Consider the following 17,470-nt stretch of genomic DNA (forward strand, 5'->3'; position numbering starts at 1 on the left):
GTTTGGTTCCAAAATGTTTTTTATCTTATTTTATTTACTTCGCCGGTTAAACAGAATCCAGTGTAGCTCTCCAACATTTGATAAGTGACCTGAGGATCTCTGTTAATTGGTTGAATTAGATTCTAAAGTGACGCAGTCGTGTCCCAGAAACTCAGTTATCAGCAACGAATCAGTGATCAGTATCGTGACTCGTATGTTGTTTTAATCTAAAGTTATTGGACAATTCATTCCCCGTCTTTTTTAGAAAATCAAACTGAACGACACAAACCAGATTTTTACGTTGGTTTTAAATAGGTTAAATAACACTTGCTTTTGAAATAATATTTGTTGATTTTGTATATGATCAAATATCTGAAAGAAAGGAACGTTATCTTTTCAAATGATATATATTCCAGACAGAACAATGGAAATGTTCATGTTTTTCTTCTCTCTAATGTGTAAAATAAACTGAACCCAAACCATGAAGAACAAAAATAAGAGTGGACTTGTTGAAATGTTAAACCCCTACTTTATGTTCAGTTTTCTTTTTCCACTGCAGCAGAACTGAACTGCTTCACTAAAACTTAGGACCAATAAGTCATTGTTGGATGGTTCCATTTTTCTAAATTAAAGGACCAAAATATAATTTTTAACCTTTCATTCTTCCCCGTTCTACCAAGCTTGTACCTAACCGTGACTTCTGTGTACCGTTACACCCCCATTTATGCCGAGGTAAACTGCAACCCCCCCAAAAAATGTTTTAGCACCACCCGCCGCCACTGACAGAGCCTGTTAGTGTCAGGAACAGGATTTTCCTCTGTTGCCGTAGCTACAAGCATAAAACCGGACAACTGAAGATTCATGTTCTGACATTTAACGTGTAGAATTCAGCATCAGCATTTTTAAATGTCTGTTTTTGTTCTGACCAACAGTCAAAAACCCAAAGATGTCAAGGTTTTTTTATCTTGGAAAATATGAAAACTGCCATATTTGCACATGTGAGAAACTAATACCTGATAATCAATATAGATTATGGAGGATTTGAGAGCAAATGAGGTCTAAAAGAACCTGACCACTAATATTTCTGCTGCTCTCTGAGTTTAAACTGCTCTTAAACTGAAAACAACCAGATGATCATTTAGAGAATTTCTGTCTTACGAGTTGGACGGAACTGGAAGTGTGTAACGCAGCATCCGCGGCTGCAGTTTCCGGTCTCGGCCACTAGATGTCAGTGTGACATCAACCAGCAACTCAGCTCACTTCAAAAGTACTTGATTTATCAAGTTGGTGTATAGATTTAATAGATCAGAGAGACACGTCCCCGGCTGAGGGCTCAACAGTCGACTCACGCGTGACCTATGCAGTAATTAAAGTGACTTTCACACACGTTTGACAGATTTATGTCTCGTCTATGAGCCGGTTACTGAGCAGGTGAAATGATCCCGACTCGGCCCTGATCTCGGTCTGCAGGTGAAGGTATTAGAGTTCTGCAGGATTTGTTCTGGTTCGGTCTCTTTATCGACCTCAGTCTCTGTTTTTGTCATACGTTTTTTATGCCAATCTTGCTCATAAAAAGATTTAATAAGGATTTACGACACATTTTCTGCACTTCCATGATCACAGCTGTTGGAGAGACTTTGAAGCTGTTTTTGTTTTGTTTTTTTCATCTTTGCAGTCCAATAAAATCTGTTTTTTAGTCTTTTATGAGAGAAGGGATGAGAGGTGGAGGTGGTGTAAACACCTGGGTGTTCACCTCCGGAGATGCAACACTGATGGTGTTTATGAGGAAGGATGGAGCAGGAGGATCAGCTCCTTCAGCAAGATGTTTATCTTCTACAAGTTTGTTGTGGAGAGTTCAATCACATCTGCAGCATCAGAACCAGAGACTTAATGAAGCTGGACTGAACTGATGAAGAAGGCTGATTCTGTTCTGGAGCCTCTGGAGGAGATTGTTCAAAGGACGAAACTTACGGTAATATAATATAGAAGATCACGGACAACCTGAACATCCTCTCCACAACACAGTGACTCAGCAACAGAGTCTTCAAATCCGCTGGAACACAAACCTCTACAGGAGATCCTTCAGACCTCTACGGGAGATCCTTCAGACCTCTACGGGAGATCCTTCGGACCTCTACGGGAGATCCTCCGGACCTCTACGGGAGACCCTTTGGACCTCTACGGGAGACTCTTCAGACCTCTACAGGAGATCTTTCGGACCTCTACGGGAGACCCTTCGGACCTCTACGGGAGACCCTCCGGACCTCTACGGGAGATCTTTCGGACCTCTACGGGAGACCCTTCGGACCTCTACGGGAGCTGTGGGCAGGAGGATCTCCTGAAAGGTCTCCCGTAGAGGTCTGAATGATATCCCGTACAGGTCCGGAGGATCACCCGTACAGGTCCGAAGAGTCTCCCGTAGAGATTCTTCAGACCTCTACGGGAGACCCTCCGGACCTTTACGGGATATCATTCAGACCTCTACGGGAGATCCTTCGGACCTCCAGACCTCTACGGGAGACCCTCCGGACCTCTACGGGAGATCCTTCGGACCTCTACGGGAGATCCTTCGGACCTCCAGACCTCTACGGGAGACCCTCCGGACCTCTACGGGAGATCCTTCGGACCTCCGGACCTCTACAGGAGACCCATAGGACCTACGGGAGATCCTTCGGACCTCCAGACCTCTACGGGAGATCCTCCAGACCTCTACGGGAGATCCTTCGGACCTCTATGGGAGACCCTCTGTACCTCTACTGGAGATCCATCAGACCTCTACGGGAGACTCTTCGGACCTCTACGGGAGACCTTTCGGACCTCTACGGGAGACCCTCCGGACCTCTACGGGAGATCCTTCGGACCTCCAGACCTCTACGGGAGACCCTCCGGACCTCTACGGGAGATCCTTCGGACCTCCGGACCTCTACGGGAGACCCATAGGACCTACGGGAGATCCTTCGGACCTCTACGGGAGATCCTTCGGACCTCCAGACCTCTACGGGAGATCCTCCAGACCTCTACGGGAGACTCTTCGGACCTCTACGGGAGACCCTCCGGACCTCTACGGGAGACCCTTCAGGAGATCCTCCTGACCACAGTAGTAAACCTCTACATTGAGTCTCTGAAAGCTGAAACAATGAATTCCTTTTGTAGATAAAGTATTCTAAATTGGGAGACTGAATCCCAGAAATTCAGAATCCCGGGTGGATGTCCAAGAGCAGATGTTCAGGATGACTCCATCTTTTCTGTTCTGAAAAGATGGCAGGTGGCGTTTTCATGGGCCTGGACGGGTCAGAACCACCGAAACGAGCAAAAGATGTAAATGAGACTCGTTTAGGAGAACAGATCAATCAATCAGGACGGTCTGAAACTCCGAGTGGCCATAAATCTCACCCCGACAGGGACGGATGAAGCCTCGTTGGCCGCGCGGGTCGGTCCGGGTTCAGCTGTCAGGTTAACGAGGAGCTTAATTAACGAGCGGTTCTGGTGGCGGCGGCAGGATCAGGCACCACGTCTGTGACTAATGACTCGGCTGTTGGGCAAGAGGACACCGATGGTTGGATCTACATCCGGAGCACTTTTTAACCCCAAATACGATTCTTTCCATCTTCATCTGACGGTTTTGTTGAAGGTTTATCTGGACGCACGTCTGAGTGACAGCTGATCTTCCTGAACATCGGGATTCTGCGGCCCAGAAAACTGCTGACTGTGTAAGACCCCTCCGTCCTCCGCTGCTGGATTTATGTCCCCCCCCCCCTTGCAGAGGACTCATCTATCATGGGGGGGGGGGGTCCTCTGAGACCCGCAGGTAGCTCTACATGTCAAGAGGAGCCATCTCTTCGTCCTGCCTCCCACCAGCTGATTGATGCTCCCTACGTTTCCATGGGAACGGCCCGATTTGCATAAAGGTTCCGAGCTCGTGAGGTGAATGTCGATATGAAGTCCCCGAGATGTTGAAACGCCGCTGATGAACCTGCGTTCATTGATCCGTGAATGTTTCTGTGACCGAAGCAGCACAAAGCTTTAACTCTCGTAACGACTTCATCTCCACGACTGAGTTTGTTACCCAGAAAAACCTTAGCAGCAGTTCAGAAGAGATTGCAATCAATTATTTGAGCTTCCGTGACTTTTTCAGCCCCTATAAAAGATTTTATTTCATCCTGAGCAACGACGCGATCAATAACCCGACATCCACAGAGTCTACAGGTGAGAAAACGGGTAAGAAAAAGAGAATATCCACCTGTGTCTTTTATCCCGTCCACCTGTGTCCTTTGTCACATCTCTCCGAGCTATCAGAGATCTGTTGTGGCGGGTGACTGGTTTTTATTAACGTATATTCACGACCATTCGGTGCGCCGTGTGGAAAGGTGCACCCTCAGTTTTATGTGTCATTTTTGTATTTAAAACACACTACTACGTCCGCCTTATGGATCCGCGTTAAGTTGACGCAGCCCTACGCCGTAGGCTCTGCGTTGGTGTAACGCGGAACCATAAATCAGCCTTTAGATAATACAAAAGGCGCATTGCGTCATTGGGCGAGCGGCACATTTAAAAAAAAAAAAAGAAGAAGACGTTTATATGCGCCTAATGGTCGCAAAAATACGGTACATTTTTTAATTTTTGGAGGGAAATGGCTCATTTTCCACATTAACCGACACATCAGGTAAAATGTGCTTCTTTCCACGTGGTTTTGAGACATAAAACCTCTTTAATAGACCATCCAATAATAGACCTGTTTCAATGTTCCTTCAGTTCACCAGCTGATTTCCTCCCAACATAAATGTGTTAAACACGCTCTCGTCTTTTACGGGGCCGCTAAATTTGGGGCCTGCAGGGGACCACTACTACTGGTCCCCTGCAGGGTCCAGATCCAGACCTGCAGGTCCTCTACAGACCACTAGGGTCCAGATCCAGACCAGACCAATTAGTTGCTGCCTCAGCAGCAACTATTCTTCCTGGGATCCAACAGTACAAATATATATTTCTATAAAACGTAATGTGTAATAATGTGTTTCTTGAGACAGTTTTACCTGAAAAACTGGTGGTTTGGTTCCAGAATGTAAATGTTTGTGTCTGCTGTAAAGTTGGAGGTTAACTCACTGGTGGATCCAGACCCTGGTGGTCAGTAGAGGAACTACAGGTCTGGATCCAGACCCTGGTGGTCAGTAGAGGAACTACAGGTCTGGATCCAGACCCTGGTGGTCAGTAGAGGACCTGCAGGTCTGGATCCAGACCCTGGTGGTCCATAGAGGAACTACAGGTCTGGATCCAGACCCTGGTGGTCTCCTGTAGCTCCGTTCCGACCATCAGGTTTGCAGACCTCCACCATCATCGCGCCGCGTCGCTGCTCTGGGCGGCTGATGGACGGCTGCAGGTCTCGGCGGCGGCTCTCTGCAGAGCGTTAAACTCCGTCCCGCTGATCCGGCCGTCTGCTGCTCAGCGGGTCGAGGAGACGGACGGATGCAGAACGTTTGTTTCCCTGCAGGAGCTCGTGTCGCGGCCTGCTGAACTCCAGACTTCAGTGGTTTCAACCAAGCTGCTATTCAAACGTTGATAAACAAACACTTTCATCTGACTACTGAACAGGTAACGTCTCCAGGTCGTCTCCAACTGCTGGACTCATTTATTCCTCGAGACCCAAAGAAAAACACGCTTTTCAGAGTAGCTCTGATTCAAAATGAGTTTCTAACAGGGGTGTTTCTAGCCCCCTGGGGGCCCTGGGCAGGGGAGACCATGGGCCCCCCCCGAATCATGATGAATGAGGTCCAGGACCACAGATCAGCAAATAAATCTTTTATTTAACAATTAACATATGAAATAAATAATAAATAACATAACTATCTATATCCAAACTTCACATCACCTTCTTTCTTTCCATCATCTTCTGTTTTTTTTCTTTTCATGTGTCCAGTCTGACAGAGGAGGAAACTTTAAGGGTACGGAGGTGACGGAATCTCGCTTTGTTTACCGTCACATTTTAAAGGGGACCTATTATGGCATCTAATACCTATTTTAAACATGCCTTGAATATCTTAAAAACAAGCTTGATTGTTTTTGCTAAATAAATTAGAAATTCAGCCTCTAAACCATGTCTTTATCTTCCCATTCTCTAACCTCATTATCTATGCGGGATTCTGAGTGGGCGGGGCTATGATAATGAGGCTCTGTGCTGATTGGCTGCTTGAATGACGCGATACACCGCTACGGAAAAATGGCGGAAGCTCCGGCGGAGTTAGTTGTGGACGTGGTTTCACGCATCGGAGGCCAACCTATGGAAATCGCGCCCGTCGTTACGTAACGGCCAGCTGGGGGAGGCGGGGATCACCTGGGGGAGGCCTGGCCACCTCCAGAACCAGAGTCCTGGACCCAGACAAGGATCTGGACTGGACTCCTCTCACATTAACGTTTCTGTTTTTTCAGCAGGGCCAAAGAGACGAAGCCGAAGACGCCGAGGACGCTGATCACCGCGGACGGACGAGTGCTGAACGTCAATGAACCCAAGTAGGAACCTCAGAAAAGCTTATTTTCCTAAAAGCTGCGCTGTAAAGCCTTCAGAGCTGAATTTGTAGTCACGGTGCCGTTCCCTGCACATATAAATCCAGCTGTTGGCAACAATCCAGCTGAGGAGTAAACTGGAGGTTCACAGACATCTGAGTAAAAATTCACAAAAAGATAAATCAATTGAGTGAGATGCGTCCGACTCTGTGACGCTAGGTGGCACTTTCATACTTTCACTTTGGCGTTCTTCCGGTACAATTAGTAAATAAGTGCGAAGGAGGACGACAACATGGGAACTAACGTCGCAGCAGCTCTGTAAAAGTCTCCCCATTCTTCTTCTGTTTCCGTGTTGTTGTGATACCGTGAATGTTGATATTCCTCGCTCGGTGTCATCACTTGAGAAGAATTCAGGCTGGTATCAGCAACACCGATACATTATTCAATTACACCTAATGTGCCGTTAAATTTAAAATAAATGGTGTATTTTAGATAGTTTAAGAATACAAGACATCAGAGTCACTTATTTAGCTACTTATCTTAAAGTCAGAAGTTTACTGAGGTAGCTGAGCTGTTACAACAATTGTTTGAAAAAGGTGTTTCCATCACTGAATAAGATTCTACGTGAAATAATAAAACCATTAAAATAGATAAGAGAATAATAAACAAAAATGAGAACTACTAAATAATAACTAGTTCCTACCAGCAGCGTGTCATTTAGACAGAATCTGAATAGTTTAGTTACTTTCCACAGTATTCCTGTTAATGATGTACATCACCACAAATAACCGAAGTATTAAAAGTATCTATTTCAGTTTGAGAATCGATTTTACAGCTTACAGATCTGGTATCGGAAGTATTGATATTTTAGTTTGAAAATCGATTTTGGAGCCAACAGATCTGTTTTTTTATTTTTATTTTTTATTTAACCTTTATTTAACCCGGTCGGTCCCATTGATACAATGACCTCTTTTTCAAGGGAAGCCTCGCCAAGACAACAGCCAGAGAAGCATTAAAAGTGCAACATTTAAAAACAGACACCACCAACTCACTCAATAAAATAAATAAATAAAATACTCGACAAGATAAATAAAAATGTGTGCTAGGTTAAAACACAAGGTTAAGAATTTACATTAAAACAACAAGAAGTGTGAAAAGTAGCTGCTGCTGATCCTTCATATGGCTTTTAAAATTTCCAACAGTCCTAAATCCTTCAGATTTAGTGTCTTCTGTACGGAGTCCCAGGCAGCAGGTGCAGATACTTAAAACAGTGTTTACCTAGTTCTGAATGCATCTTTGGCACGTTTAGCAGATATAACTCATTGGAACATAAGCAGTAATTGCTGTGGGTTCTGGAAATGTAGTTGCATAAATAATAATTTGGGAGTAGGCCAAGGAATGCTTTATAGATAAAACTGTACCAGTGGATGAGACGGCGCGTCGTCAAAGACGGCTATTCAACTCTATCATATAAGGTGCAGTGGTGAGTGAGGGCTCTGCAACCAGTATCGGAATCGGTATCGGAAGTATCGATATTTCAGGATCGATCCGTTGGTATAAATGCCTGAGTAACTCAGATTAGGACCATTATCTGGCACTAAAATCTCAAGAGCTTCAGTTCGGCCCGTTTAAGATGTAAGCATGATTGTTAAAACATCAATATCGGTCGGATTAAGGCAATAATTCAAATTTCTGGTAGGTCACCCGGAGCTCCATTGGCTCATCTGCGTTTGGGCGCGGGTCTTATGGTCGGTTTGTGGGTCTGAGTTCTGTTTCAGGTATTTTGCTCCTCTTTGTTGATGTTTCAGTCACTTCCGGATCATAATGTCAGTAATTAGGCCCCGAGCACTTACAGTGCGAAGGCCCTATTGTATCTGTAGGAATTGTTTTCCTCGTTCTTGTTTTTCTTTTCCCGACAAAATGAGGGCCTTTTTTCCCCCTAAACGTGCCCCAAAAGTCACCAAATTTTGCACGTAAGCCAGGCCTGGCGAAAAATTTGATATTTGATGGTTTACATTATTGGGCGTGGCCTAATGGCTCAACAGCGCCCCCTAGAAAACTTTGTGCCTCAAGCCCCACAATACGGTTTGACGTACATGCACGAAAATCGGTACACACCTGTATCATGTCGCAACTAAAAGAAAAGTCTCTTGGAGCCATGGCCGAAACCGAACAGGAAGTCGGCCATTTTGAATTAATTGTGTAATTATTTATGCCATTCCTTTGACCGTTAATACGGCCCGAACCGTAACGTGCACCCAGGTGTGTTATACATCAAAATGTGCGTCTCCATCCTGCGACAACACGCATTACTTTTCTCTTTCAAAAGCGTTACCGTGGCGACGCTAGACACCAAAAAGCGCGCCCACCCTTCATCTGATTGGTCCATATTTGATAGTTCCTACTTTCTGCCATAACTTTTGAATGGTATGACATAAAGAGTCGTGGGTGGTGTCATCGGACTCGGTTTTGAGTCCTTGAACATAATTGGTGCAAATTAGCCCCGCCCCCTCTTCTGATTGGTCGATATTTGATAGTGTCTATTTTCTGCCATAATTTTTGATTGGTTTGATATAGAGAGTCGTGGGTGGTGTCATCGGACTCGGTTTTGAGTCCTTGACTTTTATTGGTGAAAATTGCACGCCTGAGGGCCCGTTCATCGCTGCTTGCAGCTTTAATTCAATGTTTGTTTTTATTGTTCTGTTATGATCTAAGTAACGGTCGTATTGTCCCGCTTTATCATCGCTATTCCTTCTTGATGTTGGGACTTTTCTCTCCGTCCTCAGACTGGACTTCTGTCTCACGGAGGATGAAGAGAACGGCACCGTCGTTCTGGACCTGGCAGTTTACAGGTAGGACAATAAAAACCCTTAATAGCTTTACTTTAGATAATTATGAGATGTGACTGACCTTGACCTCCTCGCCCGCCCAGACACATGGACACCTCCCTGCTGGACGTGGACGTGCAGCCGACGTACGCCAGAGTGGCCATCAGAGGAAAGGTACCCCCCCGTTCTTGACCCTCGTTAGGGTTCGTCAGCGGTTGGTAGTTTCGATGTTTGTTGCTCCGTAGCTTTTCCTGTCGGGCGGTTTTTGCTGAGTCATGAAAAGAGCCTCGGAAACAGTCGCTCATTTCTGCCGACGGAGGAAACTAAACTCTCTGAAAGATGTTTGATGTGGCGCCGCTGCATTTCTGGAGAGACTCGTGTTTTTTTTCATCGAGTTTGTCTCACTGCGACACGTCGATGGAGGCGGCGGGTCAGAGATCCGCGCTTCCAGACTTCAGACGGCAGCAGCAGTTACACATGAGCAGAGAGGAGTCGTCACACTTCAGCCGGCGTTTGTCAGCGGCTTCCTGAGCGATCTGGGACGGGCCGAGTCCACGGACGACCCGTCCCACGCTCCACGAGCCCAACCGTCAACATCCCAGAGCTTTACCGCTCTGAAACAAGGTCACATGACCCCCAGCAGCCATCAGAGGGACAGTCTGTCTGGAAAACAACTGGACGGCTTCTCTTAGTGGTGGAAAAATGGTTTTACGCATGAACCTTGTCGTGGATGAGGTTCTGTTCTCTTAAAGACGAGTTGACAGCCAGCTAAAGTTGCTTTCGCCAACTAAATATCGTTGTCAATGAACCTTCATCACCTGAGGAAAACGAGACAAGACGCAACGAACATGCTGGTCATGTGACGATAACGATAATGAAATATATAATGCAATATCGTAGAGGAATAAAAACCAGACTAAAATGTAGATTACAAAATAAAAACTCTGCTAAAATGTCCATGTTTTCAGTAGTTTCTCTGGTTTAATGTCCATGTTTTCAGTAGTTTCTCTGGTTTAATGTCCATGTTTTCAGTAGTTTCTCTGGTTTAATGTCCATGTTTTCAGTAGTTTCTCTGGTTTAATGTCCATGTTTCCAGTAGTTTCTCTGGTTTAATGTCCATGTTTTCAGTAGTTTCTCTGGTTTAATGTCCATGTTTTCAGTAGTTTCTCTGGTTTAATGTCCATGTTTTCAGTAGTTTCTCTGGTTTAATGTCCATGTTTTCAGTAGTTTCTCTGGTTTAGTTCTGCTGGGTGACGTTAGTCCTCAATCCCAGTCGCTGCAGCGGGGAATCAGATCCAGAAGATGCAGCTGCAGAGTTAGAGGCTGATGCCGTTAACGCAGAGCTCTAGGTTCACGTAGATTAAAAACTAAGTTACATAGAGAAACGTGGGGATCTGCTCTGGGGCTGGAGAAGAAGAAGAAGAAGATCCATCTTTGGATCCACTTTCCTACATAGACGTGGAAAAGAAAACCCAATGTCATGTCGACAGACGGGCGAGGGAACGAGCAGCGCAGAAGGACCGCAATTAATTTAAAGCGGAATGAGTGTATGTATGATGGCGGAATTGTTCTATTCGGATTTAAAATCGGAATAAACCAGCCACTTCGGCCATTTTCATTCAGAATAAGGTGTTTTTACTCATTTTAAATTGGATTTAATTTTAATTCTGAATTAAACCTGCAAGCAGAGATGAATGCGCCCTCGCGCGTGCAATTTTTACCAATAAAGGTAAAGAACTCAAAATGGAGTCAGATGACACCACCCACGAGTCTTTATGTCAAACCATTCAAGTTATTGCAGAAAGTAGGAATTATCAAATATCGACCAATCAGATGAAGGGGGGTGGCACGCTTTTTGGCGTCTATCGTCGCCACGGTAACGCTTTTGACTAAGAAAAGTAATGTGCGTCGTCGAAGGATGGAGACGCACATTTTGATGTATAACACACCTGGGTGCATGTTACGGTTCGGGCCGTATTAACTGCAGAAGAAATGGCATAAATTGCGCCAAAATTACAAGATTAATTAAAAATGGCCGACTTCCTGTTGGGTTTCGGCCATGGCTCCAAGAGACTTTTCTTTAAGTTGTGACATGATACAAGTGTGTAGCGATTTTCGTGCATGTACGTCAAACCGTATTGTGGGGCTTGAGGCACAAAGTTTTCTAGGGGGCGCTGTTGAGTCATTAGGCCACGCCCATTAATGCAAACCATTAAATATCACATTTATCGCCAGGCCTGGCTTGCGTGCAAAATTTGGGGACTTTTGGGGCACGCTTAGGGGGAAAAAAGGCCCTCATTTCGTCGGAAGAAAAACGAGAAAAACAAAAACTCCTACAGATACAATAGGGCCCTAATTAAAGAGGAATTAAACTTCCCATGTAAACGCACTCATTGTCTCTGGCTTCTGTTAGAGGTTTGTTTGGCTTTTATTTCAAAGGTCTGTTTGTTTTACTTCTGTCGGGGGTTTAAATCCGCCGCTGACAGACTGCCGGGACCTTTGAGCCCTGGTTAACGGCCGTTAACATGCCCCCCGTCCTTTTCACCCCGCGGCCAGCATATAGTCGTGGTCGAGGTCTTTATCTCCCGTTGCCATGGCCACAATATTTACGTGCAGTTGCTGATTGGACAGGTGAGGGGATTTACAACGTGATGCATCAGGCCTTTCAGATTCTCTTTAATATGAACCCAGTACTGGAGTTGAGGGGGGATGAGGGGGGTGAGGGGGGATGGCATCCCCCCCTGAAATAAATACAGTCAAAATCATCCCCCCTGTAAAACTGCCATCCCCCCTTTCCATCCCTTATGTCATTTCATTAATGAATGTGGTTTTACTGCTATTTCAACATTTAGAGTCATCACCAGAAAAATTACTTATTTGACAATTTTCACCTGTTTCAAGTAAATTTTCACTTGAAATAAGTAGGAAAATCTGCCAGTGGAACAAGATTTATCTTCTCATTACAAGCAAATAAATCTTGTTCCACTGGCAGATTTTTCTACTTATTTTAAGTGAAAATCTACTTGAAACAGGTGAAAATTGTTGTTTTTTCCAGTGATGAGTCTTGTTTTAAGTGTAATAAGATTTTTTTTACTAAAATGAGACATTTTAACTAGAAATAAGACAAATATTCTTGTTAAGATTTTGAGTTTTTGCAGTGATCCATTTTACTTATCCTGTGAAGGACACAGTCATATTGATAAATTCAGAAAAGTGTTTTTTATTGTTGTGTTTTGATGTATTTGATGTAAGCCCAGTGGATATTTAAAGCTTACAGAAGGCTGCATTTAACTGCTGCTATGTCATTCCTGCAGTATTTCTGCAGTTGTTTTGGTCACTGCTATTATTTGTAATATATTATATTATTTGTAATCAGCACAAATTATCTGTCCCCATATGATAAAATCCACCATCCCCCCTGATTTTTTTTTTTACAACTGTATGAAACCATTCGGGGTCGGGGGGGCATCTGTAAGGAGATCCCGTCAGCTGCTCTCAGAGTTCGAAAAGCACATCCCATAAATCTGCAGCCCAGTTTGGAATAAAAGTAATTGAGAAGTGGAAAAAAAAAGTGTAATTATGGTCTTGATCCCACACGGGTCCGTCTTAGTTCTGGTGCTAGTTCAGCCGAGTGATTGATGGCCGGAGCTATTCCGGTCTGGAACCTATAAAAAGAGCCGCTAACGATTGAAGGCCTTTGACACGCGGCGACGGCGGATCAGAACATTAATCTTGTTAATTAAAGAACGTTTCCCTCCGCAGATGTTCCAGGTCGTTCTGCCGGCCGAGGTGAAGCCCGACAGCTCGACGGCGCGGAGGTCCCAGACCACCGGACACCTGGTCCTGACGATGCCCCGCGTACGTAGCTCCCCCTCCGGTCCTGACGATGCCCCGCGTACGTAGCTCCCCCTCCGGTCCTGACGATGCCCCGCGTACGTAGCTCCCCCTCCGGTCCTGACGATGCCCCGCGTACGTAGCTCCCCCTCCGGGCCTGACGATGCCCCGCGTACGTAGCTCCCCCTCGGGTCCTGACGATGCCCCGCGTACGTAGCTCCCCCTCCGGTCCTGACGATGCCCCGCGTACGTAGCTCCCCCTCCGGTCCTGACGATGCCCCGCGTACGTAGCTCCCCCTCCGGTCCTGACGATGCCCCGCGTACGTAGCTCCCCCTCCGGTCCTGACGTGGACCTGGACCCGTCTGGAGCCGGGGGTTAATTAGTGTTCCAGATCTGCACCTCCATCCATCCATCCATCCATCCATCCATCCATCCATCCATCCATCCACCCATCCATCCATCCATCCATCCATCCATCCTACAATCATCCATCCATCCATCCATCCATCCATCCATCCATCCTACAATCATCCATCCATCCATCCATCCATCCATCCATCCTACAATCATCCATTCATTTATCCATCCATCCATTAATCCATCCATCCATTAATACATCCATCCATCCTACAATCATCCATTCATCTATCCATCCATCCATCCATCGTTCAATCATCCACCCATCGTTCAATCATCCATCCATCCATCCATCCATCCATCCATCCATCGTTCAATCATCCATCCATCCTTTCAATCATCCACCCATCCTTCAATCATCCATCCATCCATCCATCCATCTTTCCATGCATCCATCCATCCATCCATCCTACAATCATCCATTCATCTATCCATCCATCCATCCATCCTTCAATCATCCATCCATCCTTCAATCATCCATCCATCCATCCATCTGTCCATGCATCCATCCTTCAATCATCCATCCATCCATTCATTTATCCATTCATCCATTTATTCATCCATCCATCCATCCATCCATCCATCCATCCATCCACCCATCCTTCAATCATCCATCCATCCATCCGTCCATCTGTCCATGCATCCATCCATTAATTTATCCATCCATCCATCCTACAATCATCCATACATTAATCCATCCATCCATCCATCCATCCATCTGTCCATGCATCCACCCATCCTTCAATCATCCATCCATCCATCCATCCATCCTACAATCATCCATTCATCCTTCAATCATCCATCCATTCATTTATCCATCCATCCATTCATCCATTTATTCATCCATTTATTCATCCATCCATCCATCCATCCATCCATCCGTCCATCTGTCCATGCATCCATCCATTCATCCATCCATAGTCCTGACGATGCCCCGCGTACGTAGCTCCCCCTCCGGTTCTGATGTGGACCTGGACCCGTCTGGAGCCGGGGGTTAATTAGTGTTCCAGATCTGCACCTCCATCAACGGCCCGCCGGGGACGGATCCCAATCACGTCGGATTGTTTCCTCCGACATCCTCGTCACCAGTAAAGACTTCCATAAGAAGCTTATAGAGACACAAACTATCAAGTAAAACATTTTAATCCACTTTCGCAGCTTATCTGTGATTAAGACTGAAGCTCGGAGTAAAGTCCTGGTTGATGGAAAGATCCTAACACCATTTTTCCTTATCAGCTTTGAAATCAAGCACATAATTTTCACACATTATAAAGTGGGATGATGTCTTGTATTTAAGTGTAAAATACAGTAAATAATACAATAAATTTGCACTGCAGCCACCACACTGCAAAAACTCAATCTTAACAAGAATATTTGTCTTATTTCTTAGTTAAAATGTCTAATTTTTAGTCAAACAAAATCTCATTACACTTAAAACAAAATGCCGATGTTTGCAGAGGAAACCAGCTGATTTCTTTCCTCTCTTGCGTTGTCGCAGGCCGACGGTGAAATCAGAGAGAAGTGCATCGTCCCACGTCCAGGGAGAGAGAGTGAGAGCAGACGCCGCGGCCCGCCGGAGGACAGGAACAGGTAAATCTGCAGCTGCTCAAGTATCAGAGAGCCTCAGATCTTCAAACATGAGACGCCTGCTTTTACTGCTGAGAGAAGGGGGATGGCTTTCCCTCTAAAACAATCTAAACTCGTAAGAGAGGTCCAGGACCAGGACCTGGACCAGGACCAGGTCTCCGGTCTGGGGAACTCACTCCTGGACTCTGACACTCAGGTCTGCCTGATGAAGGTGTTTAACTCTGATCTGAATCCTCACATTTACTTTACATTTACAGGACTGTCTTAGAAAATTAGAATATTGTGATTTTCTGTAATGCACTTACAAAAACATAAATGTCATACATTCTGGATTCATTACAAATCAACTGAAATATTGCAAGCCTTTTATTATTTTAATATTGCTGATCATGGCTTACAGTTTAAGAAAACTCAAATATCCTATCTCAAAAAATTTGAATATTCTGGGAATCTTAATTTTAAACTGTAAGCCATAATCAGCAATATATTTAAAAAATAAAAGGCTTGCAATATTTTTTTAATTTTTTTTAATTGCATTACAGAAAATAAAGAACTTTATCACACTACAGTCCTGTAGTCGTTTATCAAAAGCTCCTGACTATAAGTGGCGATAAAAGACGATACGAGAAACATCCATCCTTCCATCCATCCATCCATCCATCCATCCATCCTTCAATCATCCATCCATCCATCCTTCAATCATCCATCCATCCTTCAATCATCCATCCATCCATCCATCCATCCAAACTGGGCCCCAGTGTTTTGCTGAATGACCCATAAACGCAGCTTCAGGTTCCAAATAATCAGGTTTCCAAAGGTGCAACAACAGATGAGTCTAACTGTAAACCTGGTATCAAACCTGTGATGAATTCAACGCCTCGCATCCGGTTGTGGTTCGGTACCAAGCTGCTTCTCACCTGGAGAACCAAACATAGTGGGGGAGGCCCTTAAACCCCCCCACCTGGTTCTGGTGTTGAGTTCAGGAGACCATGTGACCTGAGTTAAGTTCAAGTTAACTTTATTAATACCCGTAGGTAGATTTGTTTTGCAGATGGAAGGCATCTCACACACAATCTTTACTGTCATTAATTTGACACAGGATATAAACAATGAAAACAATGAACAGGTTTGCAACAGCACAAGACAGACATGGCAGGTATCACAATGCTCACTAACAGGATAAAAGTAGATGTTGCCCACAGGGCAAAGAACAATGAATGAATAAAAAAGTAAAAACCAAGGTCAGGGTTTCTAATAAATAGAAATAATTGAGCTTTGTTTAAAAGAGAGACAGCTGCAGGGACGAAGCTGTTTCTGTAGCGTGTGGTCCTAGTTCTGGGGACTTTAAACCTGCGTCCTGATGGCAGTAGCTGGAACTCACTCGCTGAGGGATGGGAGGCATCATTGGGGAATGGAGCTGGAGCCGCTGCAACTGTTTAGCGTACAGCGACTCCAGGCCCAGCTGTGGTAATAATTTGGTTGAGTGAGCTCCTTTCTTTTAGGGGCAGGTTTCCGAACCATGATGCAAGTGAAAAAGCTGAAACAGATTCAATAAAAGCATGATAAAGTGTCATCATGGTCCTATCTATGTGGAAACGGGACAACTTCCTCAGACAGAACAGCCGCTGGTGTCCCTTCCTGCTCACAGCTTTGCAGTTTTCTTTAAATTTTAGGGTAGAGTCAATGATTGTCCCCAGATATTTATAGGACTGTACCTGATCAATGACTTAATCTTAACTGGTTCAGGTGTTTTGGCATTCTTCCTAAAATCAATCGCCATGTCTTTGATCTTTGTCAGATTGAGCTGTAGGTAATAGTCTTCACACCACTTTACAAAGTTTTCAACCACAGGGCCGTGGTCATTTTTATTTCCCTTCAGCAGGCTAACAATCACTACGACGGAGTATTAGGGCCAAACAAAAAAACAAAAAAAGGAAATTACGAGAATAAAGTCATAATGTAATGAGAATAAAGTCGTAAAATTACGAGAATAAAGTCATAATATTACGAGAATAAAGTCGTAAAATTACGAGAATAAAGTCGTAATATTACGAGAATAAAGTCGTAAAATTACGAGAATAAAGTCATAATATTACGAGAATAAAGTCGTAAAATTACGAGAATAAAGTCATAATATTACGAGAATAAAGTCGTAATATATTATAAATATATAACTTCACAAGATGCTCAATATTCCTCATTTTAACACAGGGAGAAGAAGCTCTTCCTGTTAGAGTTCTCATAAATTATATTCTCATAATATTACGACTTTATTCTCGCAACATTACGACTTTATTCTCGTAATGTTACGACTTTATTCTCATAATAT

At 44.5% G+C, this 17,470-nt stretch overlaps 1 protein-coding gene across 1 annotated transcript in view; it reads left to right on the top strand.

Annotated features, from left to right (window-relative positions):
* The window catches only part of dnaaf11 (dynein axonemal assembly factor 11), a 48,870-nt gene that overhangs the window by 12,933 nt on the left and 18,467 nt on the right, over window positions 1-17,470 (top strand). The window contains exons 7-11 of the mRNA XM_061731399.1: window positions 6,400-6,480; window positions 9,261-9,326; window positions 9,407-9,476; window positions 13,065-13,160; window positions 15,053-15,144. Coding sequence (XP_061587383.1) covers window positions 6,400-6,480; window positions 9,261-9,326; window positions 9,407-9,476; window positions 13,065-13,160; window positions 15,053-15,144 — 405 coding nt within the window. The remainder of the gene's footprint in view (window positions 1-6,399; window positions 6,481-9,260; window positions 9,327-9,406; window positions 9,477-13,064; window positions 13,161-15,052; window positions 15,145-17,470) is intronic.

Source organism: Cololabis saira, chromosome 10, assembly GCF_033807715.1.
Source record: "Cololabis saira isolate AMF1-May2022 chromosome 10, fColSai1.1, whole genome shotgun sequence".
Classification (NCBI taxonomy): Eukaryota; Metazoa; Chordata; class Actinopteri; order Beloniformes; family Belonidae; genus Cololabis; species Cololabis saira.